This window comes from Glandiceps talaboti, chromosome 4 (genome assembly GCF_964340395.1).
Source record: "Glandiceps talaboti chromosome 4, keGlaTala1.1, whole genome shotgun sequence".
In the NCBI taxonomy this organism is placed as follows: Eukaryota; Metazoa; Hemichordata; class Enteropneusta; family Spengelidae; genus Glandiceps; species Glandiceps talaboti.
This window is the reverse complement of record NC_135552.1, coordinates 24,229,635-24,252,336: the sequence shown is the minus strand read 5'-3', so window position 1 is coordinate 24,252,336 and position 22,702 is coordinate 24,229,635. Positions and strand designations below refer to the sequence as shown.

Here is a 22,702-nt window from a genome sequence, read left to right as displayed (position 1 = left end):
GTTAACATAGATTTATGTACAAAATTAAAAGAAAATATAAAACATGCACTATTAAAATGTGGCCTAATTACCAAAAATCGTTATTTATGCAAATAGTCATTAATATTCACAGGATGTTTACCTAAGAACCTAATCAGATCATACCCCAAAGAATCATCCATGTGTACCAAATTTTGTTACAATTTAGCCATCTGTTTGTGAGTAAACAGTGACAGACACACACATGCACACACACACACACATCACTAAACCTTAACCTTTGGTTAAAAGGTTCAAAACAAAGCACATAAACTGTACAGTTGTGCGATTGCCATTTTTTTTATTTTCAAGCATTCTGGTTTTCAGGAGATTGTATAAAACTGTTTACATACATTTTCATACAATGATATTCTGTGTCATTCTCGCACACCAAAGCGGTTATTTCTTCTGCGATACTGCGAAATCACCTACTGACGGCACATTTTGGACAGTGGAGTAAAAGAGGCGGTGGTTTACGACGATGTTCTGTATATTCCCCAGAGGATGGTAGGCAAGGTTTTATTATTCCGGGTTTGCACTATTTTGCTTTACACAAGACTATTCAATTTATAAGTTAATTTTTGGGGGATGAATATATAATGTATTTCACAACCACACACACCCTTTACTAATACTCATAGGCTACTATAGACCCTACAGTGTACACATGACAACATATTTCTTTGAGATAGATATGGTATTTTCTGCAACCTGTCAATATGAAAAGTGAAACCTGTCATGCCAGAAATACTGTAAATCTAGAAATGTTCACTGAAGACTTATGTTCGCTAATTTTGCTCGAAAACAAAAACGCAAAAATAAGAAGTGGTGACTAAAATGCCTTCTTGTACACAATGTACCAGTTTATTAATTAGTAAAAATTAGTCTTTGAGAACTAGCTGAAGACTAAAATCGCAAAATTTTGTAGCAATGAAAATATCTAGGTTTACAGTAGTTAGCCTTTAGCATTACATAATATTAAAAACAAAACACACACCATAAGTACACAGTATAATCTATACAGGATTTATTAACTATACTTTAATACACAGTACATATTAATATATTTATACATTTACACATATATTTATGTATATTTTTACAAGATAAAATACTAAAGGAACATGCTCCATTACATTGTCATAGATTCTATGTGTGTGTCTGTGTGTGTGTATGTGTGTGTGTGTGTCATTGTCTGTGTGTGTGTGTATTAGACTTAGTGTGTGTGTCATTGTCTGTGTGTAGAAGTTACACATCAACAAAGACTAAAATACATGTACATATATATGTAATTCACTTAAATCTTTCTTTTTATTACTTGGATGAATCAATTTTGTTGATGTTATGGATTACACGATACATAATAATTAACACTAAAAGAACAATGACTTTAAAATGCAAGGTTTTATAAATGTGTAAATCTTGGAATCTGTAAATTGTTATTTTTGTTATTGTTTATTTTGTATATTGACTTTAGCCATATAAGGGTATATTTTGTATATTGACTTTAGCCAAATATGGGTATATTTTGTATATTGACTTTAGCCTAATAAGGGTATATTTTGTATATTGACTTTAGCCATATATGGGTATATTTTGTATATTGACTTTAGCCAAATATGGGTATGTTTTGTATATTGACTTTAGCCAAATATGGGTATATTTTGTATATTGACTTTAGCCAAACATGGGTATATTATATATTGACTAGCCTAAAATGGGTATATTTTGTATATTGACTTTAGCAAACATGGGTATATTATATATTGACTAGCCTAATATGGGTATATTTTGTATATTGACTTTAGCCAAACATGGGTATATTATATATTGACTAGCCTAATATGGCTATATTTTGTATATTGACTTTAGCGTAATAAGGGTATATTTTGTGTATTGACTTCAGCCAAATATGGATATATTTTGTATATTGACCTCCTGTTATCAGATACCACATTTGGCATTGATTGTTTGAATTGAACTTTTCAAAGAGTGTAATTGTTTATATACAGAGGTCTTATCAATTGAGTTTATCTTGAAAATCACAGTTATGTCTATTCCTTTCATGCTGGTCATGTGAATTTCATTGTAGATATTACATACATAAACTGTTATCAAACTGTTAGATTGGAATAACACAAGCATACATAATAAATACATAAAAATATAGATATCAATTTCAAAAATGAATCCAACTTGAACTCAATACACAGCTGTTATGAATCAGCTGTCCGATGTTGTCTTACTTTTGTATTTGATCAGTTTCAGCTTTCAGAAATGTGTTGAGAGAGTCCAAAGTCCAGTAAGCAATAACACCACCACTATTGGACCACTGCTGGCCAGGTTCCCACACGCTATTATCTGGCTTGTCATACAATATCTCTGCAGTGCCAATATCCTCTCCCTCTGCAACCTTCAAAGCTTTCTGTAGGTCTAACATACCACCACCCATAGAGTTCAAAATCGCATGAGGGGCACAGCAATCCCATTTGAAAGTGCTACCCCTTGATAAGACGTAGACATCGGCTAGTTTGTCACAAACACATAATGCTTTGTAGCCGGCACCACTGCCATATTGGTATTTACTCTGATTTATTGATGATATTGTTGACTTGATATGCTCTTTCTCACTTGGACTTAACACAGCAAGAAAGTTATTAGCTTTGGCCTGTGTTTCACTCTGACACTCGGAGTATGAGTTGGCCCTTACCCCATTACATGCAACTCCCCAGATATATCGCCCTGACCACCTTAAAAAGAAGACAAAGAAACAGTCAGTAAGTTTAACAGTTACTTTTCTATCGATGTTTTAAAAATCACACAGATATAACTACTCCATTTATTTGATATCAATGATATCAGAGTTTGTGTTTTAAAATATATTTTACTGAGTTCTGCAGTATTTATTCAAAAGTATAATTTAATAGATATTCACAAAATGTAACATAAATCTTTTAAGCTCACGTTAAAATATTTGTCAGATCTGACAACAATTAAAGTGCCTGTGATTCTGCTATTCTGGACTGAGAACATGCCTTCTTGGCAATTAGAAGGCAGGCAGTAATGTCCTGTATGAGTGGTTATTCCTTTACCAACTAAAATCACTGATTAACATCATCAGTCTATTGAACCAATCGTCACCCAGGCTTTAGTATCATCATCATTGCAAACCTAAGTACAAACTTACAGAAGTAACAATTTGATAACTTTTGAAAGCTGAAACCATCAAAATAAAAAAATAATGATATATGATTTAAACATCAGCATAATCTTCACCAACATCTTGTAAGTTAGACAAGATTTAGAAAAGTGTGTAACTTACTTTGAGGTAGCTGGGTCAAGATGTTGAAATGGTTGATTAACAACACCAATAACAGATTTACCAGATTGTCTATCATAAGCACCAATAAGGACAGTTGCACATTGTAAGCCTACTGAATAGATACCCCCATCTGGCTTGGCATCAGATATACCTTTGATATACTCAGCAGTAGAATCTATAACAAAATAGATGAGATATTCAAATGTGACAGTGACCAACACTAGGGTACTACTCAGTGCACGGCGACCATTCATCAATGAATTTCTGAATTCCTTTAGATGAATTAAGATTACAGTGACTTATATACAAGCAACGCAACATGGTTCATTATCATACAATTTTTCTGGTACTGTAATTCCTGACATATCATCTGATTGGTGGTCACTGCCACTAGATGGTGCTACATTCATACAACCTCAGGTCCAGTCTGTGCATACATCTCCGTCACTTCCCCAAATATTAAAAAATCACTGTGCAGAAATAGTCTGATTACTTGTTTACAGTAAACCTAGATATTTTCACAACAAGAAAGTATTGCAATTCTAAGTAGTTCACAGAGACTAATTTTTTCACAGTATCGAGTCCAATACATTATATTACTGTACAGACGACATTTTATAGCCATTATATATTTTTACATTTTTCATTCTTAGAGAAATAACTGTTATGAAAATTTGCTGTGTGTGTGTTGTATCTCTCTCTGTGTTACATGTTATTGTTAGTCTAGAGTTGAACTGTATGTATCTTTGTATTAAAACCATAATGTCCCATGAGTATAACACCAAGGCAACGTCATTTCTCTGTAAATAAATCCCAAATGACCTAATAATGGAGATAGCAAATTAATAGGATTTTACACAGTTATATCATCTAATGCAGTACAAGCAATGTCACCATGGTGATGGTAAATCAATTAGAAATTAACATGTATTATAAAACCTACTATGTTGCCATGGAGACCATTTTACCTACTCTGTTGTGAGAAGATACATTTTCTATAAATGATTATATCATTAATGAAAGATGTTATAAACTGAGAGATATTCCATGATGAAATTGCTAGTACACGATTTACGTCAATTTCCACAAAATAATTTATGGTTAACATATGACTTACATAGAGAAGATAGAATGGCATGACTTTTGATAAATTTGGATAGTCATCACTTTTTTATGAGAAAATTGTGTTGGGAATGAAAACAACAGTTGAAATTTGAGATATACTTTGAATTTGAAACACAGGTTATACACAAGGTGCTGTTAAGAAAAATAAACTCACATTGTTGTTGACATGACTACTTACTAGTGTGTCATGTGATCTCTACCGCATGGCATAGTTATTTGTAGCACAGAATCTATACTGTCCTATTCTACAAAGCAGTGTGTCTGTTTCAGCTATGGCATAGAACTGATACTATAAAAAAATACAGCTCTGAATAGTGGAATCCACACTGTCCTATTCTACAGTATAGCATGGCTATTTGTAGCTTGGAATCCATACTGTCCTGTTCTACAGTATAGCATGGCTATTTGTAGCCTGGAATCCATACTGTCCTGTTCTACAGTATAGCATGGCTATTTGTAGCCTGGAATCCATACTGTCCTGTTCTACAGTATAGCATGGTTATTTGTAGCCTGGAATCCACACTGTCCTGTTCTCCAGTATAGCATGGCTATTTGTAGCCTGGAATCCATACTGTCCTGTTCTACAGTATAGCATGGTTATTTGTAGCCTGGAATCCACACTGTCCTGTTCTCCAGTATAGCATGGCTATTTGTAGCCTGGAATCCATACTGTCCTGTTCTACAGTATAGCATGGCTATTTGTAGCCTAGAATCCATACTGTCCTGTTCTACAGTATAGCATGGCTATTTGTAGCCTGGAATCCATACTGTCCTGTTCTACAGTATAGCATGGCTATTTGTAGCCTGGAATCCATACTGTCCTGTTCTACAGTATAGCATGGCTATTTGTAGCATGGATGTCTCAATGCTCTACAGTATCACATGGCTATTTGTAACAAGACTGTCCTGTTCTACAGAAATCAGAAATGTCCTGTACCGGGTAGTAATATTGGCAATGGTACTAGTCTATTTAATCTCACCTATTGGGTCAATCCACACAGCCAGTGAGTTGATATCAACTTCCAATGTTAGCTGTGATAGTGCCTCATCTTGCGGTATGTCTACTTCTTGATGTAGAACCTTGGCTAGTATATCGGCAGCTATGTCATTACCATCCAATACTCTACTAAGTAACTGTGATGTATCAGTAACTGTAGACTGCACTGCTACTGTAATGCTATCACCTAATGTGTTAGTGAACTCATTACTTTCTTCACCAAAAATGTGATCTTTCATTTCTGGAAACTGAAACAAAAATTACTATATTTTAATTATTGTTTTAAAAATTAAGCTTTAGTCATTTGTTAAAGGTGTACAGTCTGTAACTGTGTGACTTTTGGTAGCTACTTTGATTAGTTTTCAAATACTCCCAGCTATTTTCAATACCTTGAGCAATGTCTCATAACTTGAATAGCTCTTACTAGGTATTCACATATATTTATGACATAAATTTTTGATACCAAAAAATTTTCAAATACCCCAGTTTGGTTACCAAAATGCATTTGTGCATACTTAAGCAAGCCCCTTTCTTATACTATAGTGACCCTGATCTAATCCTGTATCATTCATTTTATGTATGTGACAGAATGTTGGAAATAGTAACCTCAGTTACAGACTATGCCACAACCAAAATATCAAACTAAACTGTGAATTTTACAAATGATACCTGGGCTAAGAGATCATGTTTAACCATTTCTTGTATCAGGACATCCCCCAGAGTCTTGAAGTCTTGTACAAATCTCTTGTTCTTGGCATCACCAGTTTTCTCTTGTACCAGTAATTCAAACAGAGCATGCTCAGATCGTATTGCCCTGGCTAGGTTAGCTGCCTTGTTAGACACACCAATCAGTGATTTCAGAAATTGTGCCATTTCCCTTAGACAAATTAGAGATGGACAGACAATCATTAGTTTTATTATACAGATATTCATTGTACATGTACAATGTTTTTGCTATGGACGCCCCTGGTAATGTTCTCCCCCAGAAATTAATGAGAGACTCATAGGAAATTTACATGTCAAAAGAATACATTGTTATGTAAATTATGCAAAATTATTTTCCACTGTTCTCAAAAAATAACAGAGTGGAATCAGCTACTCTATAAAGGCCTAGGGAAAACCCAGGGTGACTATCAGTAACCTGAGTAAGTAAAAATTACAGGAGTTCCATCGAGCTCACCACAGGTTTCCCACAAATATTACACTGGTACTAAGGTTAGAAATCTAGGGAATTTTTTTCAAAAATTACCCTTGTCTACTGAGGTTCTCTGTAAGGTTCACTGTGATGGGGCACCCTCACACATTGGTCAGCTGACAGTGAGGGTGGAACGACATGACATACCTTACAGTTTACTGAGGTTCCTAATCCTTAGAATATATACCAATGTACATGTATGCAGCAACCTATGTAAACAAGTACTACTAACGTATCCACTCTGAGTGACTGTAACAGTACTTTCTGATTCACCAACATAAGATTTATTCTAAAAATAAATCACAGAATATAACAACATGAATGAAGCTAATTTTTCAAGTGTGTGGAAAACCACTTTGGCAAAGAGCAGGTAGATATACAATGTATATACATGTACTGTACAAATCAAAGTAAAATTAACACATAAGTTTAATACTGATAAAATGTTAAAAGGTGGAAAAAAGTAGGTGGCCAAATTTGCCAGCTATCATATCTTATCGACAGCCAGTAAAATTTAATATTTTACAAACACGTAACTATGACGATTGTAATTAGTAGTCCATCATATTATGTCTTCACTTTTATGCAATTTTTTGATGTCAATTAATCCAAATGAATTGATCGACTATACATTTTAAAAGGAACTTTACAACAGCATAATTATATCTTTTCACCTAGTCTGGCAATCTCACTGATTAAATTTTAAGTGTGTCTAAATTTAGCAAATCCTCATACAACTGTACCATACATACAATTCTAGATCTGCTTGCTACTTACTTATCAAAGAAGACTATCCCTTTACAAATATGTTTCCTAATTTCATCTCATAACAAAGACTTAGAAAATTTTCAGAATCAAACACCCTAAACGAACAAAGGTCATTTATTGAGCTTGTGTAACATAATTTGATCATCCCTTATGCAGACATTCTTATTATATTTCCGAGATGAAAACTTTTGAAACGTTCAGAATGATGAATCATGCTATATGTATGCTACAAAGACACTTATTTGTCCATGTTGGTACATACAGTATGTATAGTCTAGATTGGTTATAAATATTATTTGAAATGTATTCTGACAACTTCCATTACCGGTATATGTTTCAATGGGAAATGTACAGATATGAATTTTTTTCAATGTACACATGTACATTTTAATGAGAATTTTCTACATTTGGGCTGTAAATTTATGTTTCATCAACTTAAACTCTAGAATGGAATTTTGTGATCAATCATTGTTAAAGTCCTACAGATATCAAGAAATGTATCTGGCGTTGAAAGATGTGACAGTCACATTTCATTGCCTCAAGTGACGCAAGTTCTCCCATTACCAAACAACATTGTAGAAGATTCCACACGATGAACAATAGATTAATAATTTACATAACAACACATTAATATTTCCCATGACTGTACCATTATTTTCTAGGGGTGACACCACAGCTAACACTGAATAAATTAAAAGGGCTGTTGCAAAATATGGAAGCAATAAAGCGAATGCTAAAATTGCTGAAAATGGCTGCATAAATGTGGATCGCGGGAAAGTAAACTTGTGAACCGTATCACTAGCAAATATTGTGAGGGTGTACGATAAAAATAAATAAAGACTACATGGTAAAATAATAATAATAATAATAATAATAATAATAATAATAATTTATTGTTTAAAGACCACTACACAAACATGTCTCAGCGGTCTGAACATTACAAAATGAGAAAGACTAGCAAAAGAGCAACAACAATAAAAATCAAGCATAAGAACACAATGAATAGTTTAAAAGCGTCTCTGCTGAAAAAAAAGATAATTATTGCGAAAAAGTCACAGTTCCAAGTATTGCAGGTTGATGCATGGATACATCACAGTCCCTCCCTCTTTCGTATCACGACTGTGAATATTCATAACGATAACATTTACAAACATAGTCTCATTGCAGTTATGATTTGGACTTTCGATATGTTTGGTTATGGTCCCGCTGTGATAGAGATTAGAGTGACTGACAGTGGTCTTCCGGGTAGGATTTTACAACAAACCGTGATGTCAGACTTGTTGGTTGCAGATTGACGCACCCTTGACAGAGGAGTTAGTGCCCATGGATGTATTACTGAGACGTTACGTAAAAGTATGTGATTGTAACAAGCTGTGTGTGTTTACAAATTACATTCAGTGCACAATTACCTGTGATTTGGTGGGATTGTCTCTTCCCGAACGCTGGCTGTATACGTTTTTTTACCTTTTTTCGTTGGAACTTCGACGATCTGTGCCGAGATCTCTATCTTGACTGGTCTGCTATCTTGAAGTCATTGGATTATCACTTGTGTAATGATGGGCTTTCGATGACACCGGTAATGAATGAACGCATGAATATTTAAATTATGGCACGAAAGACCTCAATGCACCTGCGTACTACGTCATCGAAATATGCTTTGAATATGTAACCGGAAGTTGATGCTTTTGCTAGCTGATTGCGGGTTGTTTGAGTGTGTTCTTTGTAGTAGTGTACATGTTTTAACCACGAACGTTGCGTTTGGTTTGAATATCTACGGTACTCTATAACACCACTGCATAAATATGTACCATGGAAACCAATATCAACACCCTGACAGGTTTCAGAGACCCCCATCATCGACATCGTTCTACGAGTAAGTAGTGCTTGTGTGTTGTAATATAACTCTGGATGTGTATACACTACGAGGCGAAGTTCGATACGGCGTCTTCCGTGTCGAACATCGTAGCATATACATCCAGAGCTAGCTTTGATTGTACGTTGTAGTGTACTTGTGTGTAAGTGATATTACAATGTAAATTTTTTCTGAATCAAAGACGATTCGATTTACGATTACAAATAATTACATACGAGTACTGGCATGACCGACCACATGTGTTTTGCAATAAAATGGTGAGATGAACTTGTCATGATCCCTCTAAACAGCTACACATGTAAAGATCTTCGCACTAAACGAATGCCAGGTAAACTGACGATTCGTCAACTTATCGATTTCTTTAGGGTCTATGATTTAATGATATATCTAGTTTGTAAATGTCTCCCATGTTCACATCCAAATTATGAAAATGCCATTCAGCACTTGGCTGAGTGTGAGCAGTTGTTAGTAGAACTTAAGGCTACACATTACGTGACAGTACCATACAATGATCCATGTCACAAGCGTCGTTTGTATAGCTACATATTCATCAAGTCATTTACATTAATAGACCCTCCACCATAGACTCACCGCTGAGGGTCTATGTCGGTGAAGGGTCTACTCTGTGTCTTTTTAGTGGTCTTAGTCTGTGTTTACACTAACCATGGATCTATTAGTGAGATGATAGATCCATGCACTAAACCCAATGCAATCTGCTAAGTTCATGGCCATGATGGGGTGTTATGAAATCAAGTGAAATGTACTGGTAGCTAGATGATAAAATGGCAGTCTTATTAAAAACTCCGGGAAGACAATGAAATGTAGCAAAGTTAGAAGGATTTTTGTAGAGTCAGATCATGGCTGTAATTGTGTTACATGTAAGGGAGATGCTCTGCTGTGGGGTTTACAAAAGTTTGTAATTTGGGTCCCGGTGGATGACCTTAAAGGGCCAAGAGTTCTTCAGAATCCCATCTTGTGAACTTTGGTAGATTGTTTCCATTCTTTCAGAAATATCAGAAGATACAAACACACACAGCCCAAAAACTTGGCTTCACAATGCTGTTTGGCCCAGAATATTCTCAATTTCTGGGCAGAATTGTCAAATCTGATAGCCAAGTTCCTAGGCTAAAAATTAATGAAATGCATCGTATTATTGATTCAGGAAAATTTAATATTGTCTTTCATTCTAGTCAATTTCATCAGCATCACCAACGAGGTGGGGCTGGACCACCACCCAGGGGCTTTCCACCACATATGCACCGACAACAGCTACCACATCCACAGTTTTCTATGGGTATGAGAGGAGGTCCTGGTCAATCACATTCCAACAGATTTCATTCTCCCAACTACAGAGGGCAGCATTCTAGACCATACAGAGGTGGGCACAGAGGAGGAAGATCACAACCATGGGTAAGAATGACGTATTTGACGAACCTATATAAGAAATGATCAAACTGTCATCAAGTTACTGGTACAATGTCAAATAACAACTCATAGGAGATAGATCTATTGTTATATTCATGGTATAACACACATAGATTAAGACAGTGATGTACTACATGTATACCTAGTAAAAGTGACTCAAAACAGGGTTATTTTTATTATTTCCAAATGATACTTCTTCTACATGACGTCACATGCAGTTAGAACTGCACAATATGCTTCACAAAACAATGCCAGCAGAGCTGTCTTTATCATGTGTCAAATCCAGTAGTTGAGTGAGTATTTGCATAGCTTTTGATAGGTCTAAAATGAAAAGAGTATAGTGTTTTGAAGTAGTTAGCCTATGATGGCGCCACCATGAACAAAGAATAGTACATATTTTGTTAATATTTCAATGTATTGTTATACATGTAATTATGAACTATTTCATTGGACTTCTAGGTAAGTTTGAGTTTCCATCAGTGATCACTGTGACAAAGAGCAGGCTCAATTAGTTGCCAAGCAACTAATTTTCATCGCCCTTTTCCACAAAGAGTCATTTATCAGAATATCTTCAAATGTTGGAATGAAGTATTTTATTTAATTAAAGGTGATATGTATCGTATAAATACTAGTATACCACTTTTAAAGACAGTAACTGTATTCTACAAGTCCACTAATTACCCCATGGGTGAATTCACAGTTCAAGTTTGCTACAAGTGCTTCAACTACACTTATATAAAATCTCCTATAACGTATGCTGAACTGTCTGTACCTTCCTCAATAATTTCCCAGACTGCTAATTGTAATGTCTAATTCTTGACTTTTAGCAGGGCAAGGGCAGAGATCAGCCTCACACAGAAAATGACATTGCAAGACTGTACTACAAACATTCTATGGTGGAAGATCCATGGGCTGGGATGGAAGCTGTCAGTACTGAAAGTCACAGGTAGCATTGTGTTAGATTTTCATACAGACTTGTTGGACAGTGGATCGGTATCGTAGCAGTGCAGTCAAAGATGAGAGTGTAGCACTGATGGAATTGCACCATCCACAGCCAGTATGAAGCCGTGTCTCTAGAAGTGCTAGTATCACTCAAAAGTCAGTCAGTCTGTCTGGCAGATGCCAATTTTCTAATGGAACAAGGAATCCCATCTACATGTATTATGGTATTATTAGATGACTTACCATACTGGCAGATGCCAATTTTCTAATGGAACAAGGAACCACATCTACATGTATTATGGTATTATTAGATGACTTACCATACTGGCAGATGCCAATTTCCTAATGGAACAAGGAACCCCATCTACTTGAATATGGTATTATTAGATGAGTTACCATACTGGCAGATGCCAATTTTCTAATGGAACAAGGAATACTATCTACATGTATTATGGTATTATTAGACGACTTACCATACTGCTTGATTCCAGTATTTGTAATGGAACCTCATGGTAAACATCATCTACATATATGTAATGGTATTATGGATAACTTACCATACTTCCTGATGGCAGTATTTTCAAATGAACGAGAAACCTTGTCTGTTAGAAACCAAGAATAGAAAACGAGATTTCAAGTTTATTCATAAAACATTGTAAATGTGCATCATGTCTTTGTCTAACACAAGTATACATGTACAAGACAAGTCAATGTGCACAATGTCTCATATTGGGTAATATCATTGGCAACATAGAATTATTGCACCATCATTTCATTTTTATTTGAATATTTTATCATTACGAAATTATCAGTGTCATAATTTATGTTTCATTTTAATATTTCAACATTATTTTAGCATTATTTGCATTTTTAATCATTGTGACAACATTTTTTACCATACTTCAGCAGATCTGTAAAGTTTAACCAACAATGTATTCAGTAACTGGTATGGGGGGGGGACACATACATAAATGTACATCTGATGTAGTACCACATGTTATGAGAATAATGTATATTGATACACTATCAGGTTAACTTGGTTGTTATCAACCATCATTATTGTAATTATTTCCAGCTTCAACCTTATGAACTTAGTTACTCACACATGCAACAGATTTGCATTATGTTTTGTATCAAATTGTTTAATACGGTCTAGGTCTACTATTACAACCTTTATAGAACTTACAACTCTGGTAATCGAGCCTTCGGTTTACTAAGATAGATGCAAACTAAATCTATTGTTCTTCAATGTGGTAGATTACACAAGTGGGTGATAAAGATCAAGATAGTATTAACATTGGCAGTACTAAAACAGTACACTGCAAGTTCATGTAAATCTGTCAATAAAACTCTGGACACCTCCCTACTGAGACTATAATTAAACCAACTTACATTCAATAGCTTATCACTGTTGTGTCAACAACAGTGTTAGTTTGTGTCTATCTTAGAAAACTGAAGGCTCAATCAAAAGAGTAATATCTAGCATTTGCTTTTATCTAGACCACTGTTTTACAGTGCTGGACATTTTGAAATATTCTATGATGGTGCCAACAAGTCTACATGATATCATTCAAGAAATATCTGCTTTGTTGTGATGACACATTGTATCACTTTTTTCACAGAGGCAACTACATTGCAGCAAACATGACACCATGTATTAGTACTTGATTTTTTGTGTGTACTGGTAATTTATTTTATGCTGTGGACTTGTCGGCACCAAAATCTATGTCACCTGAAACAGTTGTCTAGCACAACAAAGAGCTTACTATATTGTTACATTTTCTTTGTATGATATACTATTGTCTTAACACATTGTCATCAATCATTCACAGTGCAACCTGCTAAGATAATGATACCACCTGCAAAGAAAATGTAGCAACATCAGTTTGTCAAACAAGACAATGTAGCCATGTTAGACTTCTGTTGATCTAGATGTTTCAGGCACCGTGGTTTTAATTGTATTTTTAAAATTCCCATCACAGTTATCATCTAGACAAGGTAATGCCAGATACAATGGCTGCATTTTGCTTAACCTAATTAACTTCATGTTGCTTATTCAATACATGAATTTCAATCATGCTGTAAACTTTGTTAGAGCTATTTGACTTGTCAACTAGGGAAACATATCATATACTAATACTAAGACTCATTGTGGGTAGAAAGAACTATTTTTATATTTCATCAATTACAATTTTCATAATTTTGTACTCATCAACTGGAATTGAAAATTAATGCGGCCATCTTGAATATCAGGTGAAAGGTCAAATTTTGAAAAGGGTGTTGTCATGGAAATGGCACACTCCTTTGAAGTTTTTTTTAATTGCAATATTTGCATTAATGTTTTTTTTTTGTAAATTGTGCCACTTTTTATCTTTTGACTTGAAAAGGGATATCTAAGATGGCTGACAACATTTTAACTTTACTTAAATTCAACTTTTTTTAATGAATTTTAAAATTTTAGATGTACATGTATCGGATATTCACGAATTGACACATTTTGTTGTCACACTCGTAATATGAAATGAATTTCATAAAACCATTTCAATACTCCTCTGTATTCAATTTTCAATGTGTGGTGAATGTATGCACATGCAAGTTTTCATGTAGAAAGAAAGTAATACTGCTCACTTTTCATTTATAACTGTATCATAATAAGAATGACTGGTCCTAAACTGGTCAGTTTAATTGTCTGTGTTTCTATCATATATTACAATAAATTGGCCACATTCTAAGTCTTTAATAGATATTAGAATGCAAGGCATAGCCATTTTGCACACCAAACGGGGACTGATTTTTTTTTATTTTTTTTTTGCCACAATTGCAGGCCAATATCTTATTGAGTTAATCCATCCCACCCAGCATCATAAGAACAGAATGTAGAAAACAACCATTATAAAAATAGACCAGCCAATTTATTGTATGGATTATATACCCTGGTCATTCTTTGTCATGACAAAACATGTCTACATCACTAGTTCTGTGGTGTTTGAAATTTGAGTCAGAGTATTCCAAATTGCCATCATTTTTCAAGATTTTTCATAGATTATGCATCCTGGAGAAGTATTATTATATATTCCCCCAATATTTTTCTTCATTGTCAGAAAATACTTGTGACATAAGGGTTTGTTGCTACTCTTCTAGCAACTCTGAGTGACAAGGCCCCTGAGGTCACTTGTATTTTCCATGTCTGAATGAACAAAGATTTGTGAGAATAATATCCAAGTATTATAAATTATGAAAATGTTTACTTTCAGTCATTCATCATGACCCCTCTATAGTAGAAGCAGCATCGTTCAGACACGCCACACAAAACATACATCAATAGTGCACTGAAATGTATGACACACGTTGTATTGGCCAAATTCCTTTTTATGTATATCTGTAGTAAAATTGACACTTTGGCAGTGTAATTGACAGAGTATAGTTTGTTTGACCATGTATAGAATTGTAGTTGTGTGGTGTGGTGTGGTGTAAGTAAACTGATTTATTGGGGGCAAAGAAGGGATATGTATGGTGTTTTATATTTTGTATCTTGTATTTATTAAAGGGGCACAAGCTGCGTTTATACAGTTTTGTTTGTGTTGTAAAAAAAATTGTTGTTGTTGTTATTGGGGGGGGGGGGGTGTTACTTTTTGAGGCATATTAAAATTTTTCTGTAGAACTCCCATCACTGAAGTATATTATTTAGCCATGACTTGCTATTGGCAGAACTCAAATCGTTGTATTTAGGTGTAATGCATATTCAGTGATGTAATTTAGTACACAACCCTTGTCATTACCTAAACTAAGAACGACAGAAGGCCATGCTTGCATTAATATCATTACAGTAGACTAGTTTATTCAAGGTTTTATGCAAGTATTTTCACCCAAGTTACAGATGAGTATCCTCAGCTTATGCCACTTTAATGTTTGTTGTTTTTAAGTCCAAAGTCCTTGACAATTTTCTGTAGATGTCTTTTCAAAATGTAAGACTTTCTCTAAAGCCAGGCTGAAAAACAGCCATTAGATGTTTCATTGTCATTTTATTTTTATTGTCATTTACACGAATACCCTATTAAGAATCAAAAGGACAACCATAAATAAAGACAAAGAACTTAAATTATGTCAGTTCATCTGATAACTATTATGGGACAGAATCTTTTGAACATTATGTGTGCTGGGGTGTAGAAATGCAATTGTTACAAGCATCACAGTGATCTCCCTAAACAAGGTAATGGTGACCAGGCCTTCTTTTGCTTTGTTGTGGGATTAATGTTGGTCTGATTTATAGAGGTATACCAGTAGATAGATGACCTCTGACCTCAAATTGTCTGATTTAAACTTAAAGGCAAAATACATTGTAGACAACATTGTGTGTTCAAAATGGTAAGATTATTGCAAAGTTTACTTTGTTAATAATTTAATTGACTTAATGACAATTAAATTCACTGATATAGAGAAATTCTTCTAAGTTTACACTACACTTTAGAGGTGTTTCTTCATTGTCTCTGGTCAAAGAGTTAACTTGTTCATGTAATTATAAACTGTGCAAGTAGATTCTGCTTTACTGGTATAGTACTTTACGGTTTACCAAGTGCTAGGGAGTCATATCATACAATAGGACCCTAATATTTGACCTAGTGCTAGGGAGTCAAATCATAGAATATGACCCTAACATTTGACTTGGAGCTAGGGAGTCAAATCATAGAATACAACCCTATCACACCAGACCGAGTGCTAGGTAGTCAAATAGAATATTTGATGTAGTGCTAGGGAGTCAAATCATAGCATATGACCTTAATATTTGACCTAGTGCTAGGGAGTCAAATCATAGAATATGACCCTAGTAGTTGGGACTTAAATCATAGAACGAACCCTGTCTAATATTTGACCTAGTACTAAGGTGTCAAATCATAGAAATCCTATCTAATAACTGACCTAGTGCTAGGGAGTCAACTCATAGGAAAAGAGTGCACTGTGGGTAAAAAATTAACAATTTCCACTGTACTACATAAGGGATTATGATTTACTGTTGGTGCTAATGTCAACTATTCTACATTAACTATACCATGCCTTCTACATGATTATTGTCCAAAGTTTCCTCTTATCATCCTGTATATTGTCAAAGTGCAGTTGGGGACCTGTTCTTTTGGCACCCTCAAAAACTTTTCTAATCACTTTAACAAACTACACTCAACAAACTACGAGACTGACAGCACACACATCCACACACGCACACACACATGCACGCACGCACGCACGCACACACACACACACACACACACACACACACACACACACACAGTGTCAGTGTTGCCCCAAAGATTTCTCATTACATATCGGCTAATTTGCATGTACATACAGAACATTTTATTATATTACTTTCCATTGCTTTGCTGAATTAATGAAGGATAGGCTCGTACCCTATAAATTGGGAGGGGGAGGGGGGTACTGCATATACATATAAAGTGAAACATTGAGTTTTGCTATGAACTTTTGAAACCATTTTATAATTGGTAAAGGGCAGATATGATGTGTTGACGGGGAGATGTAGTGTATAGTTAAATTTGTTTTATCTTCATGTAGTCAGTGTCTGTACTTTGTGATGGGAATTGTACTGACCTGTTCTACAGTATATACCAGACGTCCTTTATTACTATTATTATTGACTTTATTTATCCTCAATAAATTGTTGAGCCATAGGTTTATCTTACACAATGTCTAGAAATACAGTAACTTCCTGTGTAAGAGTTTAAAACATAGACTAGCATAGACTAGGTGAAACAAGGGACTATATTATTTGTATAACTGAGACTAGAATGCAAACAATACACCATCACATTTTTATTGAACATATTGATTTCAACACAAAACTTTACCCTGAGGTACAAAATCATGAGGAATTCCATTAGATGTCTTTATGCCTGTATATACAATAATTATTTTGTATTCTGGACCAGGGCTTATGATTGGTTTATTGCAATTCATAGATGGACTCATGTATATAGCATTTAGAAGAAGAGTTAGACTTGGCTGATAAGCAAGTCCTAGAAATCTACATTAGTGGCTTACCCATCATGCAGTGCTCTCTCAAGTACTTGTCATGGAACTCTCTACAAGACTCATTGCTACTTGTGTCCAGTAAGGCTTATTTCTGCCATTACTACATGCTATCAATTCAAAGATTGTGGTAAATGTAATGTCATTTCCTTCAAGTCCCACCAACCATCTGACCCACAATGCATTGCATACTACCATTTGTTATTTGATCAGGAACTCCCACCAACAATGCAGTGCATACTACCATTCAATTTTTTTTATCAGGAAGTTCCACCAACTATTTGACCCATAATGCAGTGCATACTATCATTCACTTTTTATCAGGAAGTCCCAATATCTGACCCATAATGCACTTTATATTACCATTCAATTTTTATCAGGATGTCCAACCAACTGTTTGACCCATAATGCATTGCATACTACCATTCAATTTTTAATCAGGAAGTCCCACCAACCATCTGACCATAATGCATTGCATACCACCATTCATTTTTTTATCAGGAAGTCCCACCAACTATTTGACCCATAATGCACTGCATAGTACCATTCCCACCATCCAATTCATAGGAAGTCCAACCACACTAGTGAGCTACAAGTTAATCCTAATCTGTTAAATGGCATGAAATAATGCCTATCTGAGGTTATCAGAGGTTCTACAATTAACTTTCAACAACTATTCCCAAACCACCTTCATTTAATGATGCATCCCATGGTGCACTGCTTTACGAACTCCTAGTCTCTTCATTAGTGAGGACCCACAATTCATTGTAAATAATGGTACTTGTTGATGTCTGGCCAACATTCACATACTGTCCAGATCCCTACCACTTAGCAGCAGAACCCATAATGCAATGGGGCCCAAGCCAAACCTTATCCCAATACAGCGTGTTATAGGTTAGCGTTCACTGGTTCTGTTTGATACAACCACATAGAAACCACTCAGAAACTGTATATTCTACACCAAGATAGCAAGATTGAATGAACACAGTTTCTAGCAACATTTTGTCTAATAAAGGAAATGAACTAACATACCACCATACAGACATCAATACGTTGGCATCTATGAGTCTGCATCTAGCTGCAGTATGTTTATATAGAATATTTCATTAAATAGACAAAATTTGGCAAGAAATAAAAATCTTGCCATCTTTGTGTAGAACATGCAGTTTCTTATTGGTTTTTGCATGGTTGTATCAAACAGAGCCAGTGAATTGGAACCTACAACACACTGTGTACCGGTATCTATTGTAACGTGGATCACCTCAACTACCCCATATATAATTTGCTTATCAGTTTATTGTACAAGTTGCCACAAGTAAATATTAGTGCAAGCCTGGAGAGGGCTCTGGTAGAACCGCAGATAGTAGATTATTGAGAATGAATGTTCATGGATTCTGGGTTCATAATATAGATTGAAAATTTCTACTCGAAAATAACAATTTTCAGGAAGTGATTCCCAGATTTTCACTAACATGCTGTCAACATCATCAGGGGTATACTTCAATGGGCTGTTATTAATTACAAAGAGTTTAGTGACAGCCTGGAGAGGGCTCTGGCTGAAGATGAATCCCATTTAATGACTTTTCGACAATCTGAAACAGTGACCATGCCATTCCATCATTGCAAGCACTTTCACTAACACCTATTCCAGTCCCTCACCAAAAATGTGAGAATAATTCAAACTTCTAAATCCAGTGTAATTTCCCCCCTTTAACTCATGACTTGATTATAGTATGCATGAATACATAAATACATGTACATTTTAATTACTGCAGGACTGTTAAAAGTATATGCCCCCAACTACTACCATGTTTCTGACTAGTGTAATTTTCAAAATGGTCTCAAGAGGGCGCCCTTCACACAGCTGGCTTTCTCATTCACCATGTACTACAGCAGCCTAGGGCAGACTAATCACACTTTATTTCCAACCAGATATTTTCATAAAAGTACTAAATCAATCTATTATCCTAGACAACTATTCTACATGAATACTGAGATTGATTGGAAAGTCTACTTAAAAATGCTATTTATTAGACCAACTTATGAGGATCTTCCCTACAGGTCATGTCTTCTTTGAGACAATTTTTGAAGATTTTTTAAAAATCAAATCAGACGTCAATCGTTTCCCTAAAATTTTGGTTTGGCATATTTATTGCAATGATTAATAGTTTAAGTGCTCTAAATTTAAACATTTACTATGAACAACTGTAGAAGCTGATTCAAACTATGGGGCACACATACACCTGTAATGCAATGGCAGTAGTGTTCAAGGTCAGGAATTATTTACTCAATAATAAACTGATGTCAAGGATATATCACTATGATTAATAGCTTATATGTTTGTAGTAGCCTCACTTGTTTGTTAATTTAGCCATGGCAACATATGACTAAAGAAAGGGCTTTCAAATAGTCTCCTGGTCAATTGTTCATTTTGTAATCTTCATACTGAGCAAAAGTCTCCCTCCCTCCCTCACTGGTTCAATATACCAATTATTGGTTTCCTCAGCCGTAAACTTAGAACTTGACCTTGCTGTATGTTTGATCTCTGACCTCATCATCGATGTACCTTTCTCAGTCTATCTCAGGTACCAGTATACTCTCAACTGTAGGGTAACCATGACAAGGTTTATAGGAGTATATTTGTACATTAACTTCAGCAGCCTGGTTAGTATTCAATATTTTGCTTCACAACATTCTTTATTTTTCTTTGCAAGTCAACCTGGCATTTATTTCATTCATACTATTAGCCTACTCACTGAAGACTAGAATACCTGTAATCTGATAACTGTTTAAAGTATCTATTCAAGATAAATTCCATCAAGTTAGGTGGTTTGTCCAAACTTAACCCCCTAGCTTTTTCACAATGACTTAGATCTGTGTATTCAGATAACAGTAGTTTCCATTCAGGATTGCTACAATTACATCTAAGTTAGGTGGTCTTGCCCAAACTTAACCCCCTAGCATGATTAAATATATGTATGCATAATGCAACCAATGCACTTTTCCCTTCATGGTGATATGTTACACTTATATTAGCGATGAAACCAGGTTATCACAGCTAAAACTGTCACCAATGGCTACAGCCTAGTTTAGAATAAGATAACCAGTTATTGTTCAGTCAGTCATAATGCTAGCCAAAATGGTCAAATAGTGTACTTTCTCTATATTGTAATCCTATTCCAGTTTCTTCATGACATAAAATATTGTGATTGTTATTTCTGTGGGTCGTATTTGTAAGCAATACCACTGGGGTAATCTAGTAACACTACACTAATTCTTCCATGAGAGCTTATGTTTGTTTTAATCTTCCACTGTAGAGAGGTTAGACTCAATAGATGTATGTACAGAGGTAAGGTTTTAGGTCTACCCCTATTTACCACCCTATATATAAATATATGGTCACAGGCTATATCACAAACAATCTAGGAGAGATTTTGTCTTTGTATGGGGTGGGTCAATATACTCATGTAGGTATATCTCAAATTAGTCAACAATTTGGCCAGTTTCACACAAAAATGGGATCTGATTGGTCGACGCACAGAGATTCTAAAGGTTTTCGGTGTGTTCAGATTAATTGAAAGATTTGATGGTATAATCAAATCATAACTACAAATTCAGGGAATGCAGCTACTCTGATGTGAACTAAAATTTGCAATGTTGTCTAACATCATTTCTGAGAACCCAAAAATAGAAATGGTGCTATGAATTTGATTGAAATCTTGTAGAGCATTTTCGTCACTGCAGTAGTATCAGTAATCACGTATACATGTGACCTAATTCCTCTGTTGATATGCAACTGTAATCAAACTAATCCCCACACCATAACTCCACTATCTGGTATGGCTTCAGTATTAATGTCATCTCCCCTACCCTAACCCCCCCCCCCCCCCCCCCCAACATAGCAATATCAGAAAGACTACCTAGCTACATCTGAAATTCATACAGGCCCACGGAGTATTGATGTGACATTTTTCAACTAGTATATCCAAGTAAGTGGTTTGGGCATATTTTGCCTTTAAGGACCGTTAAGAAATTGATGAGATATTCATGCTTACTGGGTCAAAGAAAGATCATGATAATCCAAGCAAAAAATCAAGAATTCTCTCCTCTCCAGAAAGGTAAGGTACTTGAGTGAATGAATGAATGCATGAATGACAATGCTTATGCCTTTATGCTATTTAAGTATATTTTTGATAAATTGTGTTTCTTAACAAATTTGCTTTTTACATGTATTGTTTGAAATCTGTTTAAAACAATACATATTTGGAAGATCTAATTGTTACCAGTAAATTTTGACAGAATTATGTAATAAAATCGGAAACTCAGTTTAGGAGAATTTAAGAATTTCAGCCTTGGCTTATACACGTTTTTCTTTAGACCACTTCACCATTTGTGTGACAAATGTGATTATATATTACTTTAATGATTTGAGGTGGGGGATGGTTAGACTTGTTATCTTAGGACTTTTGAGGTCTCCTGCTCATAACAGAAAATCAACCAGAGTGTGGGGAATATGTGATGTTGTGTTTCATTTCATGACAATGTAGCTTACATTGTAGCATCACTTACCGTGTTTTCACCCCACATATAACAGCTGTAAAAGTCTGGTCAACTACTGCATACAAATGATCTGCACACCGGCACTCAAATCTTTTTATTTCACCTTTCCTTCAACTGCAAAATCCTCGGCAAATACATTTTTATTTCTCCTCAGAACTGACGATGTAATCCTGCAAGCTGCACACAATATTGAAATTCCAGCTGATAACTGAACCCCGTGTGTACACAAGAACAGATAGGTGAAGGGGGACACTGTGCAGGTATTTTCTCTTTTTTTCTGCTGGCTCCTCACACGGGGGGATGAGTATTTGAGAGACGTGCGCTCCACTAGAAGGATATAAATGACACTCTCATCATGCATGCCACAAGGTGTTTGACAAAACACACCAATTTCAGAGATACAATGGTTTACTTTAAAAGCAAGATTAACAATAGCAG

General features: G+C 35.2%; 2 protein-coding genes across 3 annotated transcripts; one reads left to right on the top strand and one right to left on the bottom strand.

Annotated features, from left to right (window-relative positions):
- Window positions 1-1,668: 1,668 nt before the first annotated feature.
- Window positions 1,669-8,956, bottom strand: LOC144434594 (inositol polyphosphate 1-phosphatase-like). The gene is made up of 5 exons (XM_078123065.1): window positions 8,835-8,956; window positions 6,132-6,339; window positions 5,446-5,710; window positions 3,341-3,515; window positions 1,669-2,768 (listed from the first exon to the last, which is right to left on the bottom strand). The coding sequence occupies exons 2-5, from the start codon at window positions 6,333-6,335 to the stop codon at window positions 2,261-2,263; spliced, it is 1,152 nt and encodes a 383-aa protein (XP_077979191.1). The 5' UTR covers window positions 6,336-6,339; window positions 8,835-8,956; the 3' UTR covers window positions 1,669-2,260.
- A 155-nt stretch (window positions 8,957-9,111) lies between these two features.
- LOC144433829 (uncharacterized) lies at window positions 9,112-14,719 on the top strand. Of its 2 annotated transcripts, none has more exons than XM_078122204.1 (3): window positions 9,112-9,298; window positions 10,489-10,708; window positions 11,554-14,719. In XM_078122204.1, exons 1-3 carry the CDS (start codon window positions 9,228-9,230, stop codon window positions 11,671-11,673), a joined length of 411 nt encoding a protein of 136 aa, XP_077978330.1. In that variant the 5' UTR covers window positions 9,112-9,227; the 3' UTR covers window positions 11,674-14,719. The 2 variants fall into 2 exon arrangements, with proteins under 2 accessions (XP_077978330.1, XP_077978329.1); XM_078122203.1 differs by having other exon boundaries at window positions 11,551-14,719.
- The last annotated feature ends 7,983 nt before the right edge of the window (window positions 14,720-22,702 follow it).

Bases quoted from the DNA above. Each gene is read 5' to 3' on its own strand.
- LOC144434594 (XM_078123065.1), bottom strand. From the start codon at position 6,335: ATGGCACAATTTCTGAAATCACTGATTGGTGTGTCTAACAAGGCAGCT. The intron at 3,516-5,445 runs GTGAGATTAAAT...ATTTTGTTATAG, and splicing joins TGTGTGGATTGACCCAATAG to ATTCTACTGCTGAGTATATC. The intron at 2,769-3,340 runs GTAAGTTACACA...CTTCTTTTTAAG, and splicing joins CTTGACCCAGCTACCTCAAA to GTGGTCAGGGCGATATATCT.
- LOC144433829 (XM_078122203.1), top strand. From the start codon at position 9,228: ATGTACCATGGAAACCAATATCAACACCCTGACAGGTTTCAGAGACCC. The intron at 9,299-10,488 runs GTAAGTAGTGCT...CTTTCATTCTAG, and splicing joins TCATCGACATCGTTCTACGA to TCAATTTCATCAGCATCACC. The intron at 10,709-11,550 runs GTAAGAATGACG...CTTGACTTTTAG, and splicing joins GAGGAAGATCACAACCATGG to CAGGGCAAGGGCAGAGATCA.